At 38.4% G+C, this 26830-nt stretch overlaps 1 protein-coding gene across 8 annotated transcripts in view; it reads left to right on the top strand.

The window, feature by feature from the left end:
* Positions 1-26830, top strand: part of BABAM2 (BRISC and BRCA1 A complex member 2) — a 440694-nt gene that overhangs the window by 139564 nt on the left and 274300 nt on the right. For all 8 annotated transcript variants that reach the window (XR_003005855.1, XM_024764436.1, XM_024764437.1 and 5 more), the window contains exon 6: positions 12229-12303. Coding sequence is in view for 7 of the 8 variants with exons in the window: in XM_024764436.1 (XP_024620204.1) it covers positions 12229-12303 (75 nt within the window). In the remaining variant the exon portion in view is untranslated. The remainder of the gene's footprint in view (positions 1-12228; positions 12304-26830) is intronic.

Below are 26830 nucleotides of genomic sequence, written 5' to 3'. Positions count from 1 at the left end.
TATGTGTATGCCATTTTATCACACGAGTAATTTCCTGTAACTACCACTGCAATCAAGATACAGATTGCCACAAAGATCTTCCTCCTGCTACTTCTTTGAACAGAGTTATTAAGATTAGAATTTTAATTTCAATGAATGTCACAATGTAAGCTATAGGTGTTAAAATTGTTTTGCTACAACATATCAAAATAAAGGTACATTATAAGTTTTCTCAATGGGTAAAACCTAAGGTCTCACTTTATATTGTATCTGTCAACTGCCTTGTCAGCATTTCCTGCATGTGTCTGTTATAGCTAAAGAACCACAGTCTGTTAATGGTAACAGAGTGCAGTAAGCAAATTTGTGAATTTTTCTTTGGCCTTTTTTTTTTTCTGTGGTACGCGGGCCTCTCACTGTTGTGGCCTGTCCCGTTGCGGAGCACAGGCTCCGGACGCACAGGCCCAGCGGCCATGGCTCACGGGCCCAGCCACTCCGCGGCATGTGGGATCTTCCCGGACCGGGGCACGAACCCGTGTCCCCTGCATCGGCAGGCGGACTCTCAACCACTGCGCCGCCAGGGAAGCCCCTGGCTTTTGTTTTAATTCCCAGAACTCAAAGTTAGTTTATCATCCCTAATATTTTGATTAAAGGCATTTGTCTTTCCTGTCGTGAAACGAAGGTTTTGAGATGTTCTAAAGCCACATATTTTACATATTAAGGATCACCAGTGGGTGATCTGTGAGATAAAACATTTTCTTAGAAACCGATTTTTTCCTTTTGTGGGCATTTTCTTAATAATGATAACATGTTGGAGAATGTGAAACAATTCCCCTTTTTTGTTGTACTTGACCACAAATCCCAGTAAGATTTTCAAAATTTATGGTTTATAAATTAAAATCTGGCAACATTTAAAAATATGAAAGGAGCCATTTCATGATAGCTCCTCATTTGAGTTAATGACTTGATGCTTCTGTCACCCCATCTTGCTGTGATATTACATTTGAAGGGAAAGTATATGAGCACTGTTAAAAGATAAACTGAGACATATTAAAATTTTTAAGAGTTTATTTGAGCAAACACTGATGCAAGGTGGTTAGGACCGTTCTACTGATAAGAGTTACAGGCAAGGCTTTTACAGAGAGGAGTTGGACGCAAAGCAAGGAAATTGATTGGCTAGAGCTGGAGTGGTTGCATTTTTTGGGAAAAACTAGTTGGCTGTTTGGGATTGGCTGTTCTTCTTAACCTTGAGCCATTTACAGGAATTGATTCTGGCTTAAGTTGGCTACCAAGGCATTAGAGCCGCCTCATTCTTATGGCCTCATTGCTTGATTACTTTTAGAGCAGTGTGCTTAGAGTGTAAGCTCCTCTAGGGCAGAGGCCATCTAGAAATGTGTTGGAGAGAGAAGTGATCTGGGAGGTGGGAGCTTTGGATTCTAATTCTATCATTAGTTGTATTTAAAAAATATTTATTTATTTATTTTGGCTGTGCTGGGTCTTAGTTGCGGCATGCATGCGGGATCTAGTTCCCCAACCAGGGATCAAACCTGGGCCCCTTGCATTGGGAGTACGGCGTCTTACCCACTGGACCTTGCATTGGGAGTACGGAGTCTTACCCACTGGACCACCAGGGAAGCCCCTGTCATTAGTTTTTGTGTGTGTGTGACTAAAGCTTTTCCCTGTGTCGCTTTGCTGGAGATAACTACTCTGTCACCCCAACCTTGACACAAAGATTAAATTAGATCCCCTGTGTGCGAAGCAAACAAAATTAAGCAAACGGTGGAGTTGTGTAATACAAAGTATTATTGTTATCATTATTAGCCTTCTTTTGTATATACTTGAAGTAACTTATTATAGTAGTTGCTCAGTAAATTGTAGTTCAGTGATTGTTCCTGTCTTATCTCTGAAACTACTGTTAATCATAAAGTACCATATGTGGACCAGTGGAAGTTGATATCACCAAGGTGCAGATTAAGTATGGAAAACAAGGGGAAAGGGAGAGTTACTTTTTAAGAAGGAGAGCGTTGCTTATCTTTCCAGGAGTAGTTTTGGTGGGGTTCTGAGGTTGGGGGAACAGATTTCAGGGTATTAGCAAGGGAAGTGGTGAAGACAAAGTAAAGGCAGTAAGTTCAGATAGTATTTGGAGGAAGAAGGAAAAAACATATTAGCTGCAAGAGGCACGGGTCCCATGTTCATTCCCACTAACCAGGTGACATTTACCAACCTTCCTGTCAGGAGTGTTCCAGGTTCATAGCATTTGGTAGCTCAGGTAGCTCTTCAGGTATTTGTGACAGGGAGTAACTAACTTAACATAGGAATTAATGTTAATGGAAAAGTATCGTGAACTGTGCTGTCCAAAACAGGAACCCCTGACTGTACATAAGTGACTGTTGAGCACTTGAAGTGTGGCTGGTCTGAATTGAGATGCATGCAAGTGTGAAATACACAGCAGCGTTCAAAGAATTGGCACAAAAAATGATCTTGTTAATAATTTTTTAATGTTGATAGCATGTGGAAATGATAATATTCTGGATATATTGGGACATATTATTAAAATTAATTTCACCTGTTTTTCTTTATCTTTTTATTTTATTTTTTAAAAAGATTTATTTATTGTTTATTTATTTAATGTTTACTTCTGGCTATGTCGGGTCTTAGTTGTGGCACGCGGTATCTTCATTCAGGCGTGCGGGATCTTTCTTCATGGCACACGGGTTTTCTCTCCTCTAGTTGTGGCGTGCAGGCTCCAGGGTACGTGGGCTCTGTAGTTTGCAGCACATAGGCTCTCTAGTTGTGGCACGTGAGCTCAGTAGTTGTGGCGTGCAGGCTTAGTTGGGATCTTATTTCCCTGACCAGGGATCGAGCCCAGGCCACTGCTGCATTGGAAGGCAGATCCTTTACCACTGGGCCACCAGGGAAGTCCCTCTTTATCTTTTTACATGTGGCTGTTAGAAAATGTTAAATAATCTCCAATGGCATATGTATATATGGCTCACATTTGTGTATTGCATTCCTTCTCTCTATCTCTCTGTCTCTTGGGCAGCACTGGTCTAGAATGGTGGGAGAGGAGGGCGAGAGTGCTCAGAGAGGGATCAGAATAGCTGGAGGGGGTCTGGAAGTGGATGGCCTTTTCACCGCTGGCCACGAGGATGGTGTAGGTGTTCAGTGACACCAGTCAGCCACAGGGAGCAGGGGATACAGGGGGCTTCTCATCATCTCCCTTTAATTTATGCTACTTGGGAGTTATGCTCTGATGGCATTTGACCTGTGGCAGGGATAAACTTGTGGCTCTTCTTTGGAAGGAGTGTAGCATGGTGGTCAAATCTATAATAGTCACTTCTTGGAACTGTCCAGATTTGTTTGTTTGTTTTTGTTTTTAACCACATGGAACTATTATGAGTTGAGCATTATTTAAAATAAATGATCCCATGGCAGAGGCTCTCACAATTTTACTGTTTGCATAATGGAATTTGTTATATTGGATTTTGACCTGTATGTCAGTAGGAGTACTTAGGATCTTGGTCACAGTAGTTTATACCTCAGTTTTTTAGTTTATTCACTAAAAGTAGTGTGTTTGTGTGTGTGTATATACCTAAATTGCTTTATATCTCCAGACATTTAAAGTAAACATGATAGCTTTTCCAATCTTACTGACTTTTAAAAGGGCCTTTATTACTGTTTTTTTTTTTTTTTTTTTAATATAAGACAAGCATCAGTAGAAAATTCAAGTTTCCTTTAGCAGCCAGACCAGTCAAGTGGAAAAGACCTGGTTTTACGGAAACATTATGAAACACAGAGGGAATCCTTTGCCTGCACCTCACACAGCAGCATGTGAGGGAGGGCTGGAATGGTGCCGCTTACTTGCATTTGTGAAGCCACTTGTTTGTTCTGAGTCTTGGGTGCTCCATTTTCGATGGTATTTAGTTGTTGGGAGCACCCCTTGCAAAATTTCCTCAGCGTGAGGAGAACCTACGAGTCTCTCCAAAGGACCAGCTGAGTCTACTTTTTTTTTTTTTTTTTTTTTTTTTTTTTTGCGGTATGCGGGCCTCTCACTGTTGGGGCCTCTCCCGTTGCGGGGCACAGGCTCCGGACGCGCAGGCCCAGCGGCCATAGCTCGTGGGCCCAGCCGCTCCGCGGCATGTGGGATCCTCCCGGACCGGGGCACGAACCCATGTCCCCTGCATCAGCAGGCGGGCTCTCAACCACTGCGCCACCAGGGAAGCCCCTGAGTCTACTTTTTAAAGCCTTCTCTCCACGTAGTAAAAGGAAAAAGATGAAGAATCTTGTATTTGATGTGTTCTGTAAGAAAACCCCTCATACTTTTTTAGGACTTTTGGGAAATGTACATATAACCCAACCCTGCCTCCCCCGAAGAGTTTCCTAGTTTTTCAGTTAGTTTTAATGAATTTATGCTAACATTAACTTTTTCACTGTAAAAACTGTGGAAATAGTGTTGATTAGATCAGGAGGCACCTAAGCCAAACAGAGTTCTTGCTTGGGATTTTGGAGTTAGTTCTGAGAGTGAGATTGGTCTTGTTATGGGTAGCTGGTCTGTAACATGTAACTCTAGGACCATTTTTTTCTCATATTATTTAGTCAAAAGAATCAGAAAGTGGTAAATAGAAAGTAAGATGAAGCACAGAGAGAGCAGAGATAAGAGACAGAGAGAAAATTCTGGGGGCATTAGAGTCCTTTAAACTGAGGCTGGGCTGCTTCTTTTTTTTTTTAACATCTTTATTGGAGTATAATTGCTTTACACTGGTGTGTTAGTTTCTGCTGTATAACAAAGTGAATCAGCTGTATGTATACATACATCCCCACATCTCCTCCCTCTTGCTTCTCCCTCCCACCCTCCCTATCCCACCCCTCTAGGTGTGGGCTGCTTTTTTAATCTTAGATTCCCTGAGATACTGCATATCTTTTAAATAAATTCTCTTTTACTTGCTCAAGTTAGTTTGAATTAGAATTCTGTCACCTGAAACTAAGAGTCTTAACTTAGTTACCTCCGCATCCTGTAAATATCTCTCTCCAAACATCATACTGTAATATTTTGTTTGTCTAATCAAGATAGACAGACTGTATTTTGTTGGTCTTAAGATCTCCATTACCCAGCCTGGGACTTGGCATGGTAGGTGCTCAATAAATGTTTGTTGAATAAATGAATGAGTGCATGAATTATGATCATCTCATTATATACACTTTTAATTTTACTTTTCAAATCCCTTAAAATTTCTTTGAGTGGGTAATATGTTCATAGTGTTCAAAAATCAAAATGTATTAAAAGATATATAGTGAAAAGTCTCCCTCCCATCATTGCCTTGTGTCCACCCAAATCAAACCACCTTCCTTTGCTTCTCCCACCTCAGATAAGCACTGGTGTAGCTTTTACCTATTGTAGTTTTTCAGAGTTTCTTTATGCACATATAAGCAAATGGTAACATATAGTACATACTTTTGATGCAAATGGTAACATATATACTCTGTTTTGCACCTTACTTTTGACTTAATATAGCTCAGAGATTTTTTTCCATATGAGCGTTCCTTTAAAAAAATAATTGTATATTATTACACTGAATAATTGAACCATAATTTATTTAATTTGAATTCTGTTGTTGGGCATTAAAGTTGTTTTGAATCTTTCGCTGTTACAAGTAAGACTGGAATAAATAATCTTGTACATGTCACTTTGCAGGTGTTCCAGTATGTCTGTAAGATAAATAACTAGAAGTGGAATTGCTGGATCAAAGATTATGTGTGTTTATAATTTTATCACCAGAATGCCCTCATAATGTTTATACCAGTTTATTAACCCAGCAGCAATATATGAGAGTGGCTGTTTCTCCACAGCAGTGCCAATCATAAATCAAACATATTTGCAGGTTTCTGTCAGGTTCCACTTTGCATAATGACTGGGTAGCTCCTATTAGACTAATCCATCCACAGATATAAAGCCATGTGCCTCAGGGCACTGGAGAGTGATCAAAAGCAGCAGATACTAGATGGGGGTTGATACTTAGAAGGGAAAGCAGAGCTTATGGGACAAAATCCAAATGTTTAACATGCGTGAAAGAAAGCAGGAAAATATTTGATTAAATAATGCCCAGATATTTCCAAATACGGTGGAAGACATACATTTACAGATTCAAGAATCTCAACAAACCCCAACCAAGACAAATGCAAGGAAAAAACAAGGCACATCATAGTCAAAATACTGAAAACCAAACATAAGGAGAAAATTTTAAGTGACCACAGAAAATAACACTTTATATGTAGGTGAAAATTATTTGTGTCACCACTAACTGTTCACCAAAAACAGTGGAGGTGAGAAGACAGTGCAGTGATATCTTTAAAATGCTGATAGATTTCTGCCAATCTGTTTGGTGGAAAATGATGTTCAATTTAGTTTTAATTTGTATATTTTTTGATATGAATGAGGTTTAGAATATTTTCATATGTTTAAGAGTTATTTGTATTTCTTTTCTGTTTATCCTTTCCTGTTATTCTCTTGGGCTTTAAATCTCTTTTTCATTAAGAGCATTAGCTCTTTGTGATGGAGTTGAAAATATACTTTCCTCAGTTTGCCAGTTGTCTTTTAACATTGCTGATGGTGTTTTTTTGCCATCCAGAAAATTTTTCTATTCAGGTAGTCAAGTTTATCTATCTTTTCCTTTGTGGCTTTTGAACTAGAAAGTCATTCTCCACTGCACGGTTTTATAAAGACATTCGTCAATGTTTGCTTCTTTACAGTTTTAGTTTTTACACTGAAATTCTTAATCCACTTGGACTTTTTCCTTATATATGATGTGAAATATGGATCTAAGTTTTGTTTATTCCTTTATGGCTCCAGTTGTCCCACAGTATCAATCATGCACTGAATCTTTTTGGGCTTATTTCTGGACTTACTTCCTGTTCCATTAGTCTGTCTGTTGATTTAACACCAGTACTATGCTGCTGTAATTACTGTGTGTTTATATGATGCTTTGTTATCTGGGGTGACTAGCCTCCTCTCATTGCTTTTCTTCTTCACAGTTTTCCTGGCTGGTATTAATTGTCTATTTTTCCACATGGTCTTTTGACTCGGCTTTTTAAAGTTCCCTCAAGTCATGAGCCCCAAAGCCTGAACAGGCCAGGTCTTCTTGAAAATGCTCTCAGAGCACTCTGCCCTTTCATGGATAGTATTTTTCACAGGTTGTAATTTATAGGAGTGTTATTTTGGATTAATGTCTGACTCACTCACTAGACCGTAAGCTCCAGGAGGGAGGGCAGGGATCGTGTCTCTTTTACTCACTATATTTGCAGTGCCTCGTATCTGCAGGGCCTGGCAGATTTTAGGCTCTTAATCTACAGTAATGAATGGATGAATACATTTTAAGTCTTAAGGTTGAGTTCTGACTCTTTATTACTCTCTCAATGACTGCAGGCAGGTTTCTTGACTAAGCCTCAGTTTTCTCATTTCTAAAATAGGTATAAATGAATTATATCTGCTGAACAGGGTTTGGGAATAATTAAATGATATATCTTAGAAAACATTTTTGTGAAGTGTGAGATGTTCTAATCAGACTAACTTTGGCTTTCCTTCTCACATGTGGTAGATAATCATGTGCTTAACAAGGAGCATCCTCCAGATTTAGGCTATTGGTTGTCAGAGTCTATTTAAAGAATCATCCCTACCAGGCTGTCCAGCTAAAGTTATAGCCACTGTTGAGTATTTCTTAGCTTTTAGCTACCTAAGCAGTAAGAGCAGTCAGTTTCAGATGACAGCTTGCTTGTTGACAGCGAACAGTCTCTAAGAAAGGAAATAAAATTTCCCTTTGCAGAGCAACCTGGGTTTGGAATCCATTCCGCACAAGATGTCTACCTGTCACTTCTGAAAGGAAAAGAGAACTATGCCACAGCTGCTATTACCAGAAGAAAAGCTGAGACTTAATAAATTGCCAAAACTCCATGTTGTTATTTTAAGTTACTTGCCAAGGTACTATAACTTGAAAAAGGAACGACGCACATATTTATTGCTAAAGCTGGGAAAATTGCCATTAAGGCAGTTGGCAGAACGGCTGACATTTTAACAGTCATAGGTCAGATAATCTTCTACGTCTATCCAAGAGAAGATTTGACCAAGGATTGATAAAAAGAAAATCAAACGATTATGTTGACTTGGCTACATCTAAATGGCTTATTTTCGGCTTACGGGAAGGATTGCTATGGAAGCAATCTTTGACGTTGCAACAGAGTGGCAGTAAATTGCTTGAATAACTGTTGGAACTTCAAATTTAAAAACAAAGGAAGGGTCACTGTCTGAGGGAGAACTCCAGGAGGATTTTTCACTTGTGTTTTGCTCCTCATATGATGTGTATGGCTCAGATTTTACATTAAGGCATGTTTTAAATCACCATTTACTCAGTTTTACAAAAAAAGATTAGCTTATAGGTCACAAGGAAAATCAGTGGCAGAACTGAAAACTGAATTCTAGAACGTAAGTCTCCAACATTTCCAATGCTGTTAGAAACAAGTACTAAGTTTTCTTTATTCTCTCAAAGGCAAAATAAAGAATGTATAGTAGGCTTGAAAGTTGGAGATGATAAAGCACTTTTTATGGTTTCCAGTAGACCAAATTCTTTTCACACTCTTAAGTTTCTTTTATTTTGAATTTAGTTGTGTAAATCAGCCCATTGCTGATAAACACAAATTAATATTAGTCCTGAGATCAGCATTTCTCTTATTACAAATTTAGCTGTATAAATCAGTCTTTTGCCAATAAACATAAATTTATATTAGTTCTAGGATCAACATTTTGAGAAGGGATAAAGTAGGGATTGTCTGAGCATTTTTAAAAGAATGTTGGTCTAAAATAGCCAGTAGAATAAAAATACATTGTACAAACTAAAATAGGGCAAAAGAGCTACAGTGCAGTGCATGGACTAAAATAACTAGCAGTTCAAATGAGTCCAAGTGCTAAATATGTAATTATCTTTCCGACTACCTTATATGTACAAGAGCTGTTTTAATTTTTTAAATCTCACATTTCACTCCTTTTGTTGTTGTTTTCAAAAATACACATTTGTTTGTGTATTTTTCACATCTTTGCTCAATTGTTACCTTGTCAGACTCCTCTGTGAAGGAGCTAAATCCCTACCATTTGAGACTTTTGAGCAAAGGAGGAACATAATCTGATGAGTGTGTTGAAAAGACCTCTCTGCCTGTGGTGATGGGAATCAACTGCAAGTGAGCAAGGGCAGAAGCAGTTAGGGGTAGTTGCAGTCATCCAGGCTGGAGATAATAATGGCTCAGATCAGGTGGTTGTGGAGGGGGTGAGAAGTGGCTGGACTGAGGATAGAAATTGACAGTGGAGTCAGTAGGATTTGCTGCCATTTGGAATGTGGAAGCAAGAGAAAGATAGGAATCAAGGATGACGCTTAAGTTTGTGGCCTGAGAGACAGAAAGAATGAAATTGCCATTCACTGAAATGAGGAATAAATATCAAAGGAAAAGCACAAAATCAGGATTTTGGTTTTCATCGTGGTAGTTGGATAAATGAAACCCAAATTAGGAAGAGGTCTGGGATGGAGATAAAATAGTTGGGAATCATCAGCATATAAATGGTATTTCAAGTCAAGAACCTGGATGAGCTCACCTGGGGGAGTGTAGATAAAGAAAAGAGGTCTTGGGGTTAAGCGCTGTACACTTCAGCGTTTAGAGGTTGGGGAGACCAGAGGGAGGGCCAGTGGAGAAGCAGAGAAGAGCCAAGAGAGACTGGGATCCTGGAAGTCAAGTAAAGAATGTTCCAGGAAAAAAGTGATCAGCTATGTCGGAATGCGGCTGATAGAACAGTAATAAGATGAGGACTGAGAAATGACCATTGGATTTGGCAATGGTGTGGTCATTGGTGACCTTGATGAGCTGTTTTGGTAGAGAGGGTAGAGAGGTGTGGAGGAAAGGATGACTGGGAGAGGGTACTGGAGAGAATAATAAAAGAGGAAATGTAGACCTCGAATATAGACTAATTCTTTACAGGAGATTATTTTGTAAAGTAGAACAGAGAAATGAGATGGGACCTGAAGAGGGATATGAAGTCAAGAAAGACCTTTTTAATGATGTTTGCATGCTGATGGGAGTGAGTGGGTAAACAGGAAAAAATAGAGAATATAGGAGAAGGAATGGAGGCAATTGTTGGGAACGTGTATTCTTTTGTGAGTGTTCCTCCCTCTATAGTACTGTGTGCAGCACTAAAGGAAGACGTTTCTGTTCTTCTTCCCAAACTCCTACTGAGCTAGATGCTCCTCTTATAAGTTCCCATATAACTCTGTTGCTCCTATACTTAACCCTTTCAAAGTATGACTTCTTGTACTTAGGGCCAAAGAATCAACACTTCACAGGATATGTTAGTCCCCTAGGAGCTTAACATTACACTAAAACCACATCTTTCTAGCAATTTTGGACTATAACAGAAGGTAAGAATTTTATTAGGATCTTTCACAAACCTCCTCCCGTCCACGATGACGAGCTGTTTATAGATCCTTAAGTAGCTCTTAACTATTCTCTCAAGTGTTGAGTTGCAAGTAGCCTGCACGATTGGGGTTCCGTACTATGTCAAGAATGATTCTGAGGTTTCTGGTCAGAGAGACTGAAAGAATGGAATTACCATTTACTGAAATGAGGAACAAATATCAAAGGAAGAGCACAGCCGCTCAGCTCTCAGGAGTATCGCTGTTTCTCACCGTTGGCATTCCTGGTGACCCAGTGACTGCTGGGACCTCAGCTTTGATTCTGTCCATTTGGTTCTCTCTTTTCTGCCTTTTCTGTCATGGGGTTAGGCTTGTGGTGATGAAGGAGTGTTCTGTCCTTAGCCAGAGGTTGATGTAAGTTAAAAGATGTTGTAAGCAGTAAAACAACACACAACTATGCAGATTGTACTTAGCATTTTTATCTTTCGAGCTCAAGGTTTATATTTCTGTTTGCATTTTCAAGGTTATAGGGCCAGGACCTTGAAGCCAGTTGCTTGGGTGTTTGTAGAGAGGAGTGGTGGCTCTTGTGGAATCTTCTGTAAGAGGTGTGCATGCCTCCTTATGTGCGTTCATCCACCCATCCATAAAAACTATTTGTAAATGCCTGCTATGTTTAAAGATGCGTTAGGGAGTTTAGGGTGCTCATTATTTTAAGGCGGGTAGACAGTGGAGATTCAGGGAGCTGTCTAGTGGTCATAATATGAAAAAGGTGGAGACCCACTCTTTAGAGTAGCTCTAGATCATCCTCAGAGTTCTTTATTCAAACAGAATTTCATAATGAAACCCAAGATGTCAAAATCCCAAGCTGCACTGCAGGCTTGCTGTCAGAGAGCCTGGAAGACTCAGGACCCCACCAGCTCAGCACCCCTCTTTGTTGCCTTTGCAGAGGTTTCTTAGAACCCCTAGGTGTCTGCATAGCCCAGTTGGAAAAACCCCTCCTCTAGACTATGCCAAAGTTTTTTAAAAAAAATGTGATTCCTTAGCCTTTCCCATCATAAAAAAGAAAAAATATTGTTATGATTTCCCATCGTCATAAATTGAGAGGGAAACTTTTTTCTTTTACATGAGTTTTCTCTCTTAGAAAAAAATAGAAGCTATTTTTTAAGCTTAGTTAAATGTTTTAAATCACCAAACCTCTGCACGTCTTTCCTATAGAGACTAGTGCATGGAAAGAATTACTGAAAAATTTTAGTTGATGATCATGATATTAGCAGATTGTCAAGTGGTTAGAGTCTTATTTGGGGTACCCACTGATGTACTGCTTCATATGCATGGGTCGAAGTTTGACCTTTGTTTTTACTTCCAGACATACTGTAAAGGATGGTGATTTATGTCATTAGCTTATGGGTTATAAATATTAGTGAAGTGGTCTGAATGCTTTAGTAAAATCAGATGAATCGAATGGGCAGGTCTGTGCCTATTGTTTGGATTAAAAAAAAATCACACATTCATATATTCTTTTCATCCTTTTAAAAAACAAAAAGGTAATACTACTGCATGATAATTCTATTGCATATTTAAAATGCAGATTTAAAAAATTCTAATTGTGCTTTTTAGTAACTAATAATTTAATAGTGCTTTTTGCTCCTCCCCTACTTTTTCAACCTTCTTTTCTTGCTTGATGTTAGGAAACCCAAATTGAAGATACCTGCAGTTCAAACAGGTTGAACTTGTGGCCTTGGCTGTAATTGTCACTTCACAATCTATTTTTTATTTTAATCTTATTATTAAACCTTTTTGTTCCCTGCAGACTGGTGAATTTTCAGCTCGTTTCCTTTTGAAGTTGCCAGTGGATTTCAGCAATATTCCCACATACCTGCTCAAGGTAAAAGTGTGTGATTATCAGTGTGAGAATGTAAATGAGCTTTTTAAGTCATTGTTTAACTCTGAATGTGTGCATGGTTTGCCAGCATTTTGTTCAGATGATGAATTCTATTAAAAAATATATTACCTGAAGATCCACTGAGTTACTGTTACCTAAAAGCTAAAATAGTAGCCCTAAAAATCATTTCAAAATGGATTTTTCCTTATAAGACAAAATTAGTAAAAGCAAATTAAACATTGGAAAAAAACCTGCCTTTGGTTAATAATCTTTTGGGGAGGAAAGACTCTCTTAGAAATTATCTTAACATGCATTCTGTCTTTGAGTAGGATTGCGTATTAACTATGCTGTGCTAAAGGAGGTTTCATTTTCTTTATTTATGTCGCAGTTGATCCCGGGTACCTTGAAAGTTGGACTGTCCTGGAGAGACCTAGAATTGAGTTAGGCCAGTGTATATGGCATTCTTTAAAATATGATGCAGGCAACTTGTGGCTTGGGTGCAGCTACTTTGGGAAGGGGTCTGCAAAATGCTTTGTAGAGGAAATCCAGATCCACACTAGGCTGTGGTTAGTGTGAAAAAAGCCTAAATGGACCAGGGAACCAGCAAGTTCTGAATAGGAAGCCTTAAGACAAAGGCCTAAGTTTATCATAGATGTAGATTTGGGTCGTGATTTAAGGTATCGCCTCAGCCATCTTCCGCCTATGGTGATATAGCTTTGCTCTAATGTAAGAAAAATTTCTGCCTTCCAAATTTGATGTTGTTCAGAGAGTTAATGGTATTTATTACAGTGTAGTGAGAAGATAAAAATCCTTGTGCAAGTGTTCCTGCATATTATAGTAGTCATAAATAACATTAGATCTTAATCTTGATAATGACTGGAAATACAGTATAGTCTGGAATATAAACTATAGACCATAGGAAAGATTAGGGAACACTTTTTTTTTTTTAAACATTCTATCCAAGGGACTTATTAGTTTCTTTTCCCCTAAGTAGAACATGGGATTTTTGTGCCTCATTAAACTTTCATTTTTAGTTTCTAGTTGACTGTTTTCCCACTGTGTATCCAAGAGTTGTGACCTGTGATTACCAAGCATAATTAATTTGGTTTTAGCAATTACTTTGCTCTGTTAGAATAGCAAGCAGTCTCTTTGGAAACTCTTAGATCACAGACTCATTGACCTCTATATATCCACGTAAAACTCTATTTCTGCTCATTTAAAACAAAATTCAGTAGTATATGAGAGTATATTATTCATATAATCACTTTAATCCATAATTTACAGTTATAGTTCCTTTGTTTTGATCTGTTGGGCCTTTTCAGTTTGAATGGTTGTCCTGTTTGTTTGAACTTAGTGTTGTCTCTGCTCATGTTCTTGAAGGCCAAAGGAAAAAACATACTTCTTGGATCATAATCTATGTATTTTTTCCTCTTCAAAACCAAATTTCCATATTTTCTATTCTAAGACTTCTAACTTGATTTCTATTCTAACTTCTAACTAACTGTTTTGCCCTAACTTTCCTTGCCAGTCAGATAGGAAAAAGGTGGAACCTATTTGGCAGAATTGGGAACCTCTTTGGCAGAATTGGAAAGCATTTTTCCCTTCCCAAAGTACAATGAAGTGATTTTTCTACTATAGATTAAATGCCTACCTTGCAGCACTAATGTCTTTCTGGATCTTTAGTTCCTGCAGAGAGTAAAAAATACAACAAGGATAAAAAAAAGAGAAACTCTTATATAACACAAAACAACGGCAAAAAAATACCTACCTGCATACCAGAAGTAATCCAGAATACCTACTGAGGGTGTTAAGATCTAAGTTCCTAAAGTTGTTGTATCATAATATTGGGACATTTGGCTATATGCTTAAAACTAAGTTTGCATTAGGAACTGTTCTACGTGTTATTTGCATTTGGATGCTCCTGATCTGATTACCTGCCTGCTGTCTGATAGTCTAAGTCCAAAAGTAACTTCGTCAAATTCCTAGGGTTAGGATACTCTTCACAACATCCATGTAGTTTTGCCTCACCATCTCAAAGAAATGAAAGGTAAAGTAGAACTCTTAAGTATTGAGATATCATGGAGTTTGACTACATATCCTACCAATTTGCGACCGTGAAATTTTATCACCCTATGATGAAGCCATCATTCACTCATAAGTTTATATTTCCAAGTGTACATGTTTTATCCACCAATGAAATTTTTTGATGTTAGAATGAAAAATCCATTAAGTATTCAGTGATATGATTTTGCCTTATACTATACTCCAAGCATATATGGTTCTTTTTTTTTTGGCTGCGTTGGGTCTTTGTTGCTGCGTGTGGGCTTTCTCTAGTTGTGGTGAGTGGGGACTGCTCTTCATTGTAGTGCATGGGCTTCTTGTTTCGGTGGCTTCTCCTGTTGCGGAGCACGGGCTCTAGACGTGATGGCTTCAATAGTTGTGGCACGTGGGCTCACTACTTGTGGCTCGCGGGCTCTAGAGCACAGGCTCAGTAGTTGTGGCACACAGGCTTAGTTGCTTCGCAGCATGTGGGATCTTCCCGGACCAGGGCTCGAACCCGTGTCCCCTGCATTGGCAGGCAGATTCTTAACCACTGTGCCACCACGGAAGTCCACGTATATGGTTGGTACATGGGATAGAATGAATTTATTCTGAAAATGAGTCCTGACTTTAGTGTCTGAGTTTTATTTTTAGTTGTGGTAAGTCAAAGGGTTAGATAAATCATTTACATAAAAACTCAGTCAGTTAAAAAAAAAACAAAAAACTTCTGTATTAATTAGGATTCTTTATTTCTGGGTGATAGGACTGCAGCTCAAACTAGTATAAATGAAATGGGAAATGTGGTACAAATCCTCTGCTTCCATAGTCCATGTAGCAGGCAATAAATTACAGGTAGGCATAGACTGACTTTCCCATGTCTGTCCTACTTGGGCCCAGGGGTGCACCCCTGAACTTCTCAACTGAAGAGAATATGCTCCATCCATGTTGTTGCAAATGGCAAAATTTCATTCTTTTTTATGACTGAGTAATATTCCATTGTATATAAGTACCTCTTATTTATCCATTCATCTGTTGATGGACATTTAGGTTGCTTCCATATCTTGGGTATTATAACTAGTGCTGCTATGAGCATGGGGGTGCATGTATCTTTTTGAATTAGTGTTTTTGTTTTCTTTGCGTAAATACCCCGGAGTGGAATTGCTGGATCATGTGGTAGTTCTATTTTTAGTTTTCTGAGGCACCTCCATACTGTTTTCCACAGTGGCCGCACCAATTTACATTCCCACCAACAGTGTACCAGGGTTTCCTTTCCTCTGCAGCTTTGCCAACATTTGTTGTTTGTGACCTTTTTGATGATAGCCATTCTGACAGGTGTGAGGTAATATCTCATTGTGGTTTTGATTTGCATTTCTCTGATGATTATTGATGTTGAACATATTTTCACGTACCTGTTGGCCAAAGGTATGTTTTGTTTTGTTTTGTCTTTTGGAAAATGTTTATTTTAATTCTGCCCATTTTTAAATTGCTTGTTTATTTATTTATTATTTTATTTTTTAAAAAAAAATTTTCATTGAAGTATAGTTGATTTACAATATTGTGTGTACAGCAAAGTGATTCAGTTATACATACATATATTCTTCTTCAGATTCTTTTCCATTGTAGGTTATTATAAGATACTGAATATAGTTTCCTCTACTATACAGTAGGTCCTTATTGTTTATCTATTTTATGTATAGTAATGTGTATCTGTTAATCCCAAACTCCTAATTTATTCCCGCCCCACCCCCATTCCCCTTTGGTAACCATAAGTTTGTTTTCTATGTCTGTGAGTCTATATCTCTTTTGTAAATACGTTCATTTTTATAATTTTTTTTAGATTCCACATATAAGTGATATCATATGACATTTGTCTTTGTCTGACTTACTTCATTTAGTATGATAATCTCTAGGTCCATCCATGTTGCTGCAGATGGCATTATTTCATTCTTTTTTATGGCTGAGTAATTTCGAATTAGAGTTTTCATCTTTTCCAGATACATGCCCAGCAGTGGGATTGCTGAATCATATGGTAACTCTACTTTTAATTTTTTAAGGGACCTCTGTAATGTTCTCCACAGTGGCTGCACCAATTTACATTCCCACCAACAGTGTAGGCAGGTTCTTTTTTCTCCACACCCTCTCCAGTGTTTACTTTTTGTAGACTTTTTGATGATGGCCATTCTGACTGGTGTGAGGTGATACCTCATTGTAGTTTTGACTTATTTCTCTAATAGTTAACAATGTTGAGCATCTTTTCATGTGCCTATTGGCCATCTGTATGTCTTCTTTGGAGAAATGTCTATTTAGGTCTTCTGCCCACTTCTTGATTGGGTTGTTTTTTTTTTTGATATTGAGCTGTATGAGCTGTTTGTATGGGTTGTTTATTTTTTTGACAGTGAATTGTATGAGCTATTTATATATTTTGGATAGTAACTCCTTATTGGTCATACCATTTGCAAATATTTTTTCCCATTTGGTAGGTTGCCTTTTCATTTTGTCGATGATTTCCTTTGCTGTGCAAAAGCTTTTAAGTTTAATTAGGTCCTGTTTGTTTATTTTTCCTTTTGTTTTCTCTGCCTTAGGAGACAGATCCGAAAAATATTGCTGTGATTTATGTAAAAGAGTGTTCTGCCTATGTTTTCTTCTAGGAGTTTTATGGTTTCAGAACTTACATTCAGATCTTTAATGCATTTTGAGCTTATTTTTGTATATGGTGTGAGAAAATGTTCATATTTCATTCTTCTACATGTAGCTGTCCAGTTTTCCCAGCACTGCTTATTGAAGAGATTGTCTTTTCTCCATTGTATATTCTTGCCTCCTTTGTCATAGATTATTTGACCATAGGTGTGTGGGTTTATTTCTGGGCTCTCTATTCTGTTCCATTGATCTATGCATCTGTTTTTGTGCCAGTACCATACCGTTTTGATTACAGTAGCTTTGTGGCATAGTCTGAAGTCGGGGCATGTAATACCTCCAGCTTTGTTCTTCTTTCTCAAAATTCTTTTGGCTATTAGGGGTCTTTTGTGTTTCCATATGAATTTTAGAATTATTTGTTCTACTTCAGTGAAAAAATGCCATTGATATTTTGATAGGGGTTGTATTGAATCTGTAGCTTGCCTTGTGTTGTGTGCTTATTTTAACAATATTAATTCTTCCAATCTGTGAACACGTTATATCTTTCCATCTGTTGTGTCATCTTCAGTTTCTTTCATCAGTGTCTTATAGTTTTCTGAATACAGGTCTTTTACTTCCTTAGGTAAGTTTATACCTAGCTATTTTATTTTATTTTTTTGGATGTGATTGTAAATGGGATTGTTTCCTTAATTTCACTTTCTAATAGTTCTTTGTTAATGTATAGAGATGCAACGGATTTCTGTATATGAGTTTTGTATCCTGTAACTTTACTGAATTTATTGATGAGCTCTAGTAGTTTTTTGGTGGCATCTTTAGGATTTTCTATGTATAGTTATCATGTCATCTGCAAACAGTGACAGTTTTACTTCTTCCTTTCCAACTTGGATTCCTTTTATTTCTTTTTCTTGTCTGATTGCTATGGCTGGGACTTCCAGTACTATGTTGAATAAAAGTGGTGAGAGTGGGGCGCTATCATTCTTTCATATAGTAGGGGAAAATAGGTAATAGTGTGACTGTTGAAAAAGTGTGTGTATGACAGTCACAAAATGTGACTTGTCATCAAAGATTGAGTATTAGTAAATTTGCAGCTTTAAAATTCCTCACTCTTCTCACCTTTCCTTAGGAACTGGGGAGGATTTTGCATTCTCTGCAGCCGGAAGAAGAGAATTAGGCTGATTAATCTCCCTGGATTTTTTTTTTTAATGAATTCTTGCATTGTTCTTTATTATTTGGAATTATTTGAAAGTCCATTTATTTTTACATATTTTCTAGGAAGAAAACTGATAACTTCCCCCAAATATTCTCTTTTTTAAAATATAACAAGCTTGTTAGAGTGATATGTATTGATTATAGTTTTTTCTCAGCAAGCATAAGGTAGCAAACATTAACAAGCCCGCTGATCCTGATAAATGAATATAAATTCAAAGACTATTCATTACAAAATTTTTCCTCTAAACCACACATTTTAAAAGATGCTTCAGAATTTGATACCTTTTAGAGACAAGAATATACAATGGAGAAGAGACAGTCTCTTCAATAAATGGTGCTGGGAAAACTGGACAGCTACATGTAAAAGAATGAAATTAGAACACTCCCTAACACCATACACAAAAATAAGCTCAAAATAGATTAAAGACCTAAGTGTAAGGCCAGACACTATAAAATTCTTAGAGGAAAACATAGGCAGAACACTCTATGACATAAATCACAGCAAGATCCTTTTTGACCCACCTCCTAGAGAAATGGAAATAAAAACAAAAATAAACAAATGGGACCTAATGAAACTTCAAAGCTTTTGCACAGCAAAGGAAACCATAAACAAGACGAAAAGACAACCCTCAGAATGGGAGAAAATATTTGCAAATGAAGCAACTGACAAAGGATTAATCTCCAAAATTTACAAGCAACTCATGCAGCTCAATATCAAAAAAACAAACAACCCAATCGAAAAATGGGCAGAAGACCTAAATAGACATTTCTCCAAAGAAGATATACAGAATGCCAACAAACACATGAAAGGAAGCTCAACATCATTAATCATTATAGAAATGCAAATCAAAACTGCAATGATGTATCACCTCACACCAGTCAGAAGGGCCAGCATCAAAAAATCTGCAAACATTAAATGCTGGAGAGGGTGTGGAGAAAAGGGAGCCCTCTTGCACTGTTGGTGGAAATGTAAAATGATACAGCCACTATGGAGAACATTATGGAGGTTCCTTAAAAAACTAAAAATAGCACTACCATACGACCCAGCAATCCCACTACTGGACATGTACCCTGAGAAAACGATAATTCAAAAGGAGTCGTGTACCACAATGTTCACTGCAGAACTATTTACAATAGCCAGTACATAGAAGCAACCTAAGTGTCCATCGACAGATGAAGGGATAAAGAAGATGTGGCACAATGCAATATTACTCAGCCATAAAAAGAAACGAAATTGAGTTATTTGTAGGGAGGTAGATGGACCTAGAGTCTGTCATACAGAGTGAAGTAAGTCAGAAAGAGAAAAACAAATACCATATGCTAACACATATATATGGAATCTAAAAAAAATGGTTCTGAAGAACCTAAGGGCAGGACAGGAATAAAGACGCAGACGAAGAGAATGGACTTGAGGACACGGGGAGTGGGAAGGGCAAGCTGGGGCGAAGTGAGAGAGTGGCATGGACATATGTACATTACCAGCTATAAAATAGATAGCTAGTGGGAAGCAGCTGCGTTTTTTGTTTTTATTTCCATTTCTCTAGGAGGTGGATCAAAACATACTTTGCTATGATTTATGTCAAAGAGTGTTCTCCCTATGTTTTCCTCTAAGAGTCTTATGGTGTCCAGTCTTACATTTAGGTCTCTAATCCATTTTGAGTTTATTTTTGTGTATGGTGTTAGGGAGTGTTCTAATTTCATTCTTTTACATGTAGCTGTCCAGTTTTCCCAGCACCACTTATTGAAGAGACTGTCTTTTCTTCATTGTGTATCCTTGCCTCCTTTGTCATAGATTAGCTCACCATAAGTGCGTGGGTTTATCTCTGGGCTTTCTGTTCTGTTCCATTAATCTATATTTCTTTTTTTGTGCCAGTACCATATTGTCTTGATTACTGTAGCTTTGTAATATAGTCTGAAGTCAGGGTGTCTGATTCCTCCAGGTTCGCTTTTTTCCCTCAAGACTGCTTTGGCTATTCAGGGTCTTTTGTGTCTTGATACAGATTTTAAGATTTTTTGTTCTAGTTTTGCAAAAAATGCCATTGGTAATTTGTTTCTTCAATTTGTTAATATGGTATGTCACATTGATTGATTTGAATATATTGAGGAATCTGTGAATGCCTGGGATAAACTTGATCTTTGTATGATCGTTTTAATGTGTTGTTGGATTCTGTTTGCTAGTATTTTGTTGAGGGTTTTTGCGTCTATATTCATCAGTGATATTGGTCTGTAATTTTTTGTCTCTAGGCATTTTTTGATTTCCTCTTTGATTTCTTCAGTGATCTCTTGGTTATTTAGTAACGTATTGTTTAGCCTCCATGTGTTTGTGTTTGTTCCTTTTTTTCCCCTGTAATTCATTTCTGATCTCATAGCATTGTGGTCAGAAAAGGTGCTTGATATGATTTCAATTTTCTTAAATTTACTGAGGTTTGATTTGTGACTCATGATGTGATCTATCCTGGAGAATGTTCTGTGCACACTTGAGAAGAAAGTGTAATCTGCTGTTTTTGGATGGAATGTCCTATAAATATCAATTAAATCTATCTGGTCTATTGTGTCATTTAAAACTTCTGTTTCCTTATTTATGTTCATTTCGGATGGCCTGTCCATTGGTGTAAATGAGGTGTTAAAGTACCGCACTATTATTGTGTTACTGTCGATTTCCTCTTTTATAGCTGTTAGCAGTTGCCTTATGTATTGAGGTGCTCCTATGTTGGGTGCATATATACTTTTAATTGTTATATCTTCTTCTTGGATTGATCCCTTGATCATTATGTAGTGTCCTTCCTTGCCTCTTATAACATTCTTTATTTTAAAGTCTATTTTATCTGATATGAATATTGCTACTCCAGCTTTCTTTTGATTTCCATTTGCATGGAATGTCTTTTTCCATCCCGTCACTTTCAGTCTGTATGTGTCCCTAGGTCTGAAGTGGGTCTCTTGTAGACAGCATATATATGGGTCTTGTTTTTGTATCCATTCAGCAATCCTGTGTCTTTTGGTTGGATCATTTAATCCCTTCATGTTTAAGGTAATTATCGATATGTATGTTCCTATGACCTTTTTCTTAATTGTGTTGGGTTTGTTTTCGTAGGTCCTTTTCTTCTCTTGTGTTTCCTGCTTAGAGAAGTTCCTTTAGCATTTGTTGTAGAGCTGGTTTGGTGGTGCTGAATCCTCTTAGCTTTTGCCTGTCTGTAAAGCTTTTGATTTCTCCATTGAATCTGAACGAGATCCCTGCTAGATAGAGTAATCTTGGTTGTAGGTTTTTCCCTTTCATCACTTTAAATATGTCCTGCCACTCCCTTCTGGCTTGCAGAGTTTCTGCTGAAATATCAGCTGTTAACCTTACGGGGATTCCCTTGTATGTTATTTGTTGCTTTTCCCTTGCTGCCTTTAATATGTTGTCTTTGTATTTAATTTTTGATAGCTTGATTAGTGTGTGTCTTGGTGTGTTTCTCTTTGGGTTTATCCTGTATGGGACTCTCTGTGCTTCCTGGACTTGATTGACTATTTCCTTTCTCATGTTAGGGAAGTTTTAGAGTATAACCTCTTAAAGTATTTTCTCAGACCCTTTCTTTTTCTCTTCTTCTTCTCTGACCCCTCCAATTCAGATGTTGGTGTGTTTAATGTTGTTCCCGAGGTCTCTGAGACTGTCCTCAATTCTTTTCATTCTTTTTTCTTTATTCTGCTCTGCGGTAGTTATTTCCACTCTTTTATCTTCCAGGTCCCTTATCCGTTCTACAGCCTCAGTTATTCAGCTACTGATTCCTTCTAGAGTATTTTTAATTTCAGTAATTGTGTTGTTCATCACTGTTTGCTCTCTACAACCTTGTTGAATATTTCTTGTATGTTCTCCATTCTATTTCCAAGATTTTGGATCATCTTTACTATCATTACTCTGAATTCTTATTGAGGTAGGTTGCCTATTTCATCTTCATTTATTTGGTGTTGTAGGATTTTACCTTGCTCCTTCGTCTGTAACATATTTTTTTGTCCTTTCTTTTTTTCTTTTTTTTTTGATGGGTGGTGCGCTATTCCTGTCTTACTGGTTGTTTGGCTGAGACGTGCAGCACTGGAGTTTCCAGGCAGTTGGATAGATCCAGGTCTTGGTGCTGAGATGAGGACCTCTGTGAGGCCTCACTCCAAGTGATATTCCGTGGGGTCCAAGGTTCTCTGTTAGTCCAGTGGTTTGGACTTGGAGCTCCCACCACAGGAGCTCAGGCCTGACCTCTGGCCTGAGAACCAAGATCCCACAAGGTTTGTGGCATGGTTAAAAAAAAAAAAAAAAAGTAAAAGAAAGAAAGAAAAATAGCAGTACAATATCAAAGAATAAAAAACAAAATAAAATTAGAAAGATATAATATATATTAGGAAAAATAAAACTATAATTGAGACAAATGCAACAAGGTAAATTAAAACCACAATGAAAAAAGAACAGGTGGGGGGGAAACAAGCTAAAAGGAGGGAACAATAGCAAAGTATAAAGAATAAAATAAAATTAGAAAGATATAATATATATTAGGAAAAATAAAACTATAATTGAGACAAATGCAACAAGGTAAATTAAAACCACAATGAAAAAAGAACAGGTGGGGGGGAAACAAGCTAAAAGGAGGGAACAATAGCAAAGTATAAAGAATAAAATAAAATTAGAAAAATAAAAGCCTTATTAGGAAAACTAAAAATATAAAAGTATCAACAACAATGAATCAAGAAGGTAAAATAGAACCCTGATCTAAAAAGAGGAAGAAAGAAAAAAAAAAAAACAAAATAAATAAATCCTTGGTATGGGCGTGGAGTTTAGGTGGGGGTGGAACCTAGGCAGGGGCGGCATTTAGGGTGGGGCGGGACCTAGGTGGGTGTGGAGGGGTGATGTTTGAGTGTGCAGCGGGGCAGGGGCGGGGCCTAGGTGGGGCAACGGTTCAAGAGTGGGCGGGGCCTCTGCTTAGGACCAGAGCAGAAGGGGAGGCGCAGCCCATTGAAAGGAGGGCCTCTGGAGTGTGGGGTTCCAGAGTTTGGAGGTAGGGCCCTGAGTGAGGGTGTGTGGGTGGGGTTTAGGCCCAGTGAATTGGAGGGGGTCTCAGTGTGTAGAGGTGAGGCTCTGGGTGGGGCTGTAGGGGCAGGCCTTGGGTTCTGCAGGGCAGGAGGGAGGCTGCGAGGGCAGTGGATTAAGCCCAGGAGCCCAATAGGCTCCCCAGTACCTAAGTGGACTGGGAAAGCACTGGCTGCATTCCCGTCCGTTCCTTCGCTTCCCTCCCCCACTGTCTCCCCCAGGGTCTCCTGTGTCACCACTGGACCCCTAACCTTGGGTGGGTCCCGCTGGGTGTTGGAACCCTTCCCCTCCCCCAGCCACCCCTCAGGGGTGCCAGTCCCGGAGGTCTGGCCTTTACTTTTGCTCCCCCTTCCCTCCCTCCCACTCCCTCAGGACTCGCACAGCTGGAGGAGTCCTAGGTGGGCAGAGGACCAGGCCCAGGATCTCAGCAGGGTCCTGGTGGCCCAAGTGGGCAGGGGAAACCTGGCCACGCTCCATTTTGATTCTCTGTCCTCTCAGTGGTTGCCCAATCTCCCCCTTCAGGTGTGGGATCCCTTCCTCTTCCCTAGCCGCCCCTCTGGGGCGCCAGTCTCATCCCGCCTCCACTTCTCCTCCTCCTTAATTCCTGTCACACCCCATGTCCTACCCAGTCACTGGGGGTTCCTCCCGTCCCCTTAGGTGTCCTTGGCCCCCCACCAGTGCCTGGTAGGTGCCCTAGTTGTGAGGAGATGTGAATCCCATGTCCTTCTAATACTCTATCTTTACTCCACCCTGTATCCCGTAGATTTTTGTATCATTGTGTTTCCATTTTCATTTGTCTGCAGATATATATTTATTTACTCTTTGATTTCTTCAGTGACCCAGCGGTTCTTTAGCAGCATATTGTAAGCCTCCATGTGTTTGTGGTTTTTTTCCTTGTAGTCAATTTCTAGTCTCCTACTGTTATGATCAGAAAAGATACTTGATTTGAGTTCATTCTTTTCAAATTTATTAAGGTTTGTTTTGTGGTCTAGCATGTTATCTATTTTGGGGAATAGTCCATATGCACTTGAAAAGAATGTGTATTCTGCTGCTTTTGGATGGAATGAATATACATATAAGTCCATTTGATCTAATGTGTCATTTAAAGCCAGTTTTTCCTTATTGATTTTCTGTCGGATGAACTGTCACTGATGTAAGTGGGGTTTAAAGTCCCCTGCTGTTACTGTGTTATTGTCAATTTCTCCCTTTATTTTTGTATTAAATTTTTGTATTTAGGTGCTTCTGTGTTGAGTGCATTTAGATTTACAATTGTTACATCTTCTTGTTAGGCGGACTCTCAACCACTGCGCCACCAGGGAAGCCCTAAAGTCTATTTTGATATAAGTATTGGTACCCCAGCTTTTTTGTTTGTTTGTTTCCATTTGCATGGAAGATCTTTTTCCATTCCCTCACTTTCAATGTGTGTGTGCCTTTAGATCTTAAGGGGGTCTATTATATGCAGCTTATATAGAGGTCTTTTTTTTAACAATTCAGCCGTTTGGTGCATTTAGTTTGTTAATGTAACAAACATGTAAATGTAAAAAACATTTAATGTAATTATTGATAGGTGTGTACTTACTGTCATTTTGTTAATTGTTTTCTGGTTGTTTTTGTAGTTTTTTGGTAGCACTGCCCAGTAGAAATGTAATGCAAGTCACATATATGAGCTATGTATGTAATTTCTAGTTGCCACATAAAGAACTAAGAAGAAACAGGTAGAAGTAGTTTTAATAATATATTTTATTTAATCCATCATTATTCAAAATAGTATTTCAATATATAATCAAAATGAAAATTATTAATGAGACATATTATATATATTTTTTGTACTAAGCCATTTAAGCCTGGTATGTATATTACTCTTTACCACCTCTTAGTTCAAACTAGTCATATTCCAAATGCTCAGTAGTCACATTTGGTTAATGGCTACTATATTGGACAGTACACCTCTACATAGTGGGAATGAAGAAAGCCAGTGTGGAAAAAGAAGTACAGAGGAGAGAGAGAGAAACAGTACTGTCAGTGGTGAGGTTTTTGGTTTCATTCCTTGAGGTCTGAGGACCTGTCTTGGCTCTAACTCCTATGACCAGCTGTTGTTTGGAGTTTTTGAGCCTTTCCAATAGTTTTCCAATAAATAATATTTTTTGCTTAAGTGAGTATCATTTGGGTTTCCATCATTTATGATCAGAAAAGGTTTGACATGTGCATGAAGACATTATTGTCTCCATTTTTTTTAGATGAGGAAACTAAAACTGAGAGAAGTTAACTGGGTTACGTGGGTTACCTTATCTGTATGTGGCAGGGCACAGGGTTTCAGTTCAGGTTTGTCTCACTTGAAAGCCCAGGCTCCTTACACCACAAGAAATTATCATGGAAGCTAGTGGTAGAGCAGACCTGTTTCTTCACATAAAGGGGTGGAATTTTATTCTTACATATTCAAAGGTCAACAAGTTCTTTCTAGCCCCTTATAGTGGAATTATGAAAATACTTCTTTTTTTGACAGGAACTTTTTGGTGGGAACGTATTCCACCTCCACCCCTCTCTAAAAAGTTACTTCAGCAAGTCACTTGGCTGTGAATGGAACCTGCTTCAGTCCTCCGTGTCTTGTGGTCACATATGTGCTGCCTTGTATACTGGTGGAGTCATCCAACCTTGTTTCATTTGAAAGCTGTTACAGCCTCTCCAGGCAGCTTTATTAGCACCTCTAAACAATTACATCATTAAACAGCAAGACTTATGAGCCCTGTTAAGGCTGCGTAAGATCTGTTTTCCACCCTGACTATAGTTAAGCACGATCTCACAATAATTCTAGAATGATTCAGTCTTTTCTCGGTGCCACAACTGATGTTGCAAAAAACTGGAAATCAACATTAGGCTATTCTTTTTTGTTTTTCAGTCCAATACTCTGCTGTTCAGTTGATAGTTGATCCATTTTAGGAAGCTGTCATAATCCCGTGTGTTGATAATTAACATGTACAGAGCTGGGGTTTTATGCTAGAACACTCAGGCAATCCGTAAACTCAGTAAAAAAATTTATACTTGATGGCACAGAGCTAGAAATTCAACTTAATTTATTTACCTTGTTAGCACACTATCAGATGTTTCATTATTAGACAATAACATAACAGTTCAAGGCAGTTTAACTTTAGTGGATAATGTGACATAAAGCTCCCCCAAATTAAAATCTACAAAGCAAGAGTGCTGTCACATTTACAAGTGTGACGTCTGAACCTGCTACCACCATCACATCTCTCATTCAGAAATTCCATCCATGCCTCTTTTATGCCATGTATTAAAATGTTAAGAAAAAAAGATAATACGTTCACGTTAAGGGTTTTCCCATTCACGATCCTGTCATACAGCTCTTGCTTCACACCCGCAGTTTCGACAGTTGGCAGCCAGTTCTTAGTGCTGTGGGAACTCTGCTCGTGAGATCCTGGCCATGACGAGAGTCACCCCCTTGGATCTGGTTCTTCTTTCATCTCCTCTCTATTTTCTAAGCCTAAGTAGTCTGGTCCTTTCCTTTCTTAGTTGTAGGATGTAAGAAAGGAAACTACATCTGCGCACACACTCAGTTTGGAGGGGCTCCTGGGGTAG

Source organism: Neophocaena asiaeorientalis, unplaced genomic scaffold (genome assembly GCF_003031525.2).
Source record: "Neophocaena asiaeorientalis asiaeorientalis breed wild unplaced genomic scaffold, Neophocaena_asiaeorientalis_V1.1 scaffold345, whole genome shotgun sequence".
NCBI lineage: Eukaryota > Metazoa > Chordata > Mammalia > Artiodactyla > Phocoenidae > Neophocaena > Neophocaena asiaeorientalis.
The sequence above is the reverse complement of the archived record's forward strand: the minus strand, read 5'-3'. Positions and strand labels throughout refer to the sequence as shown.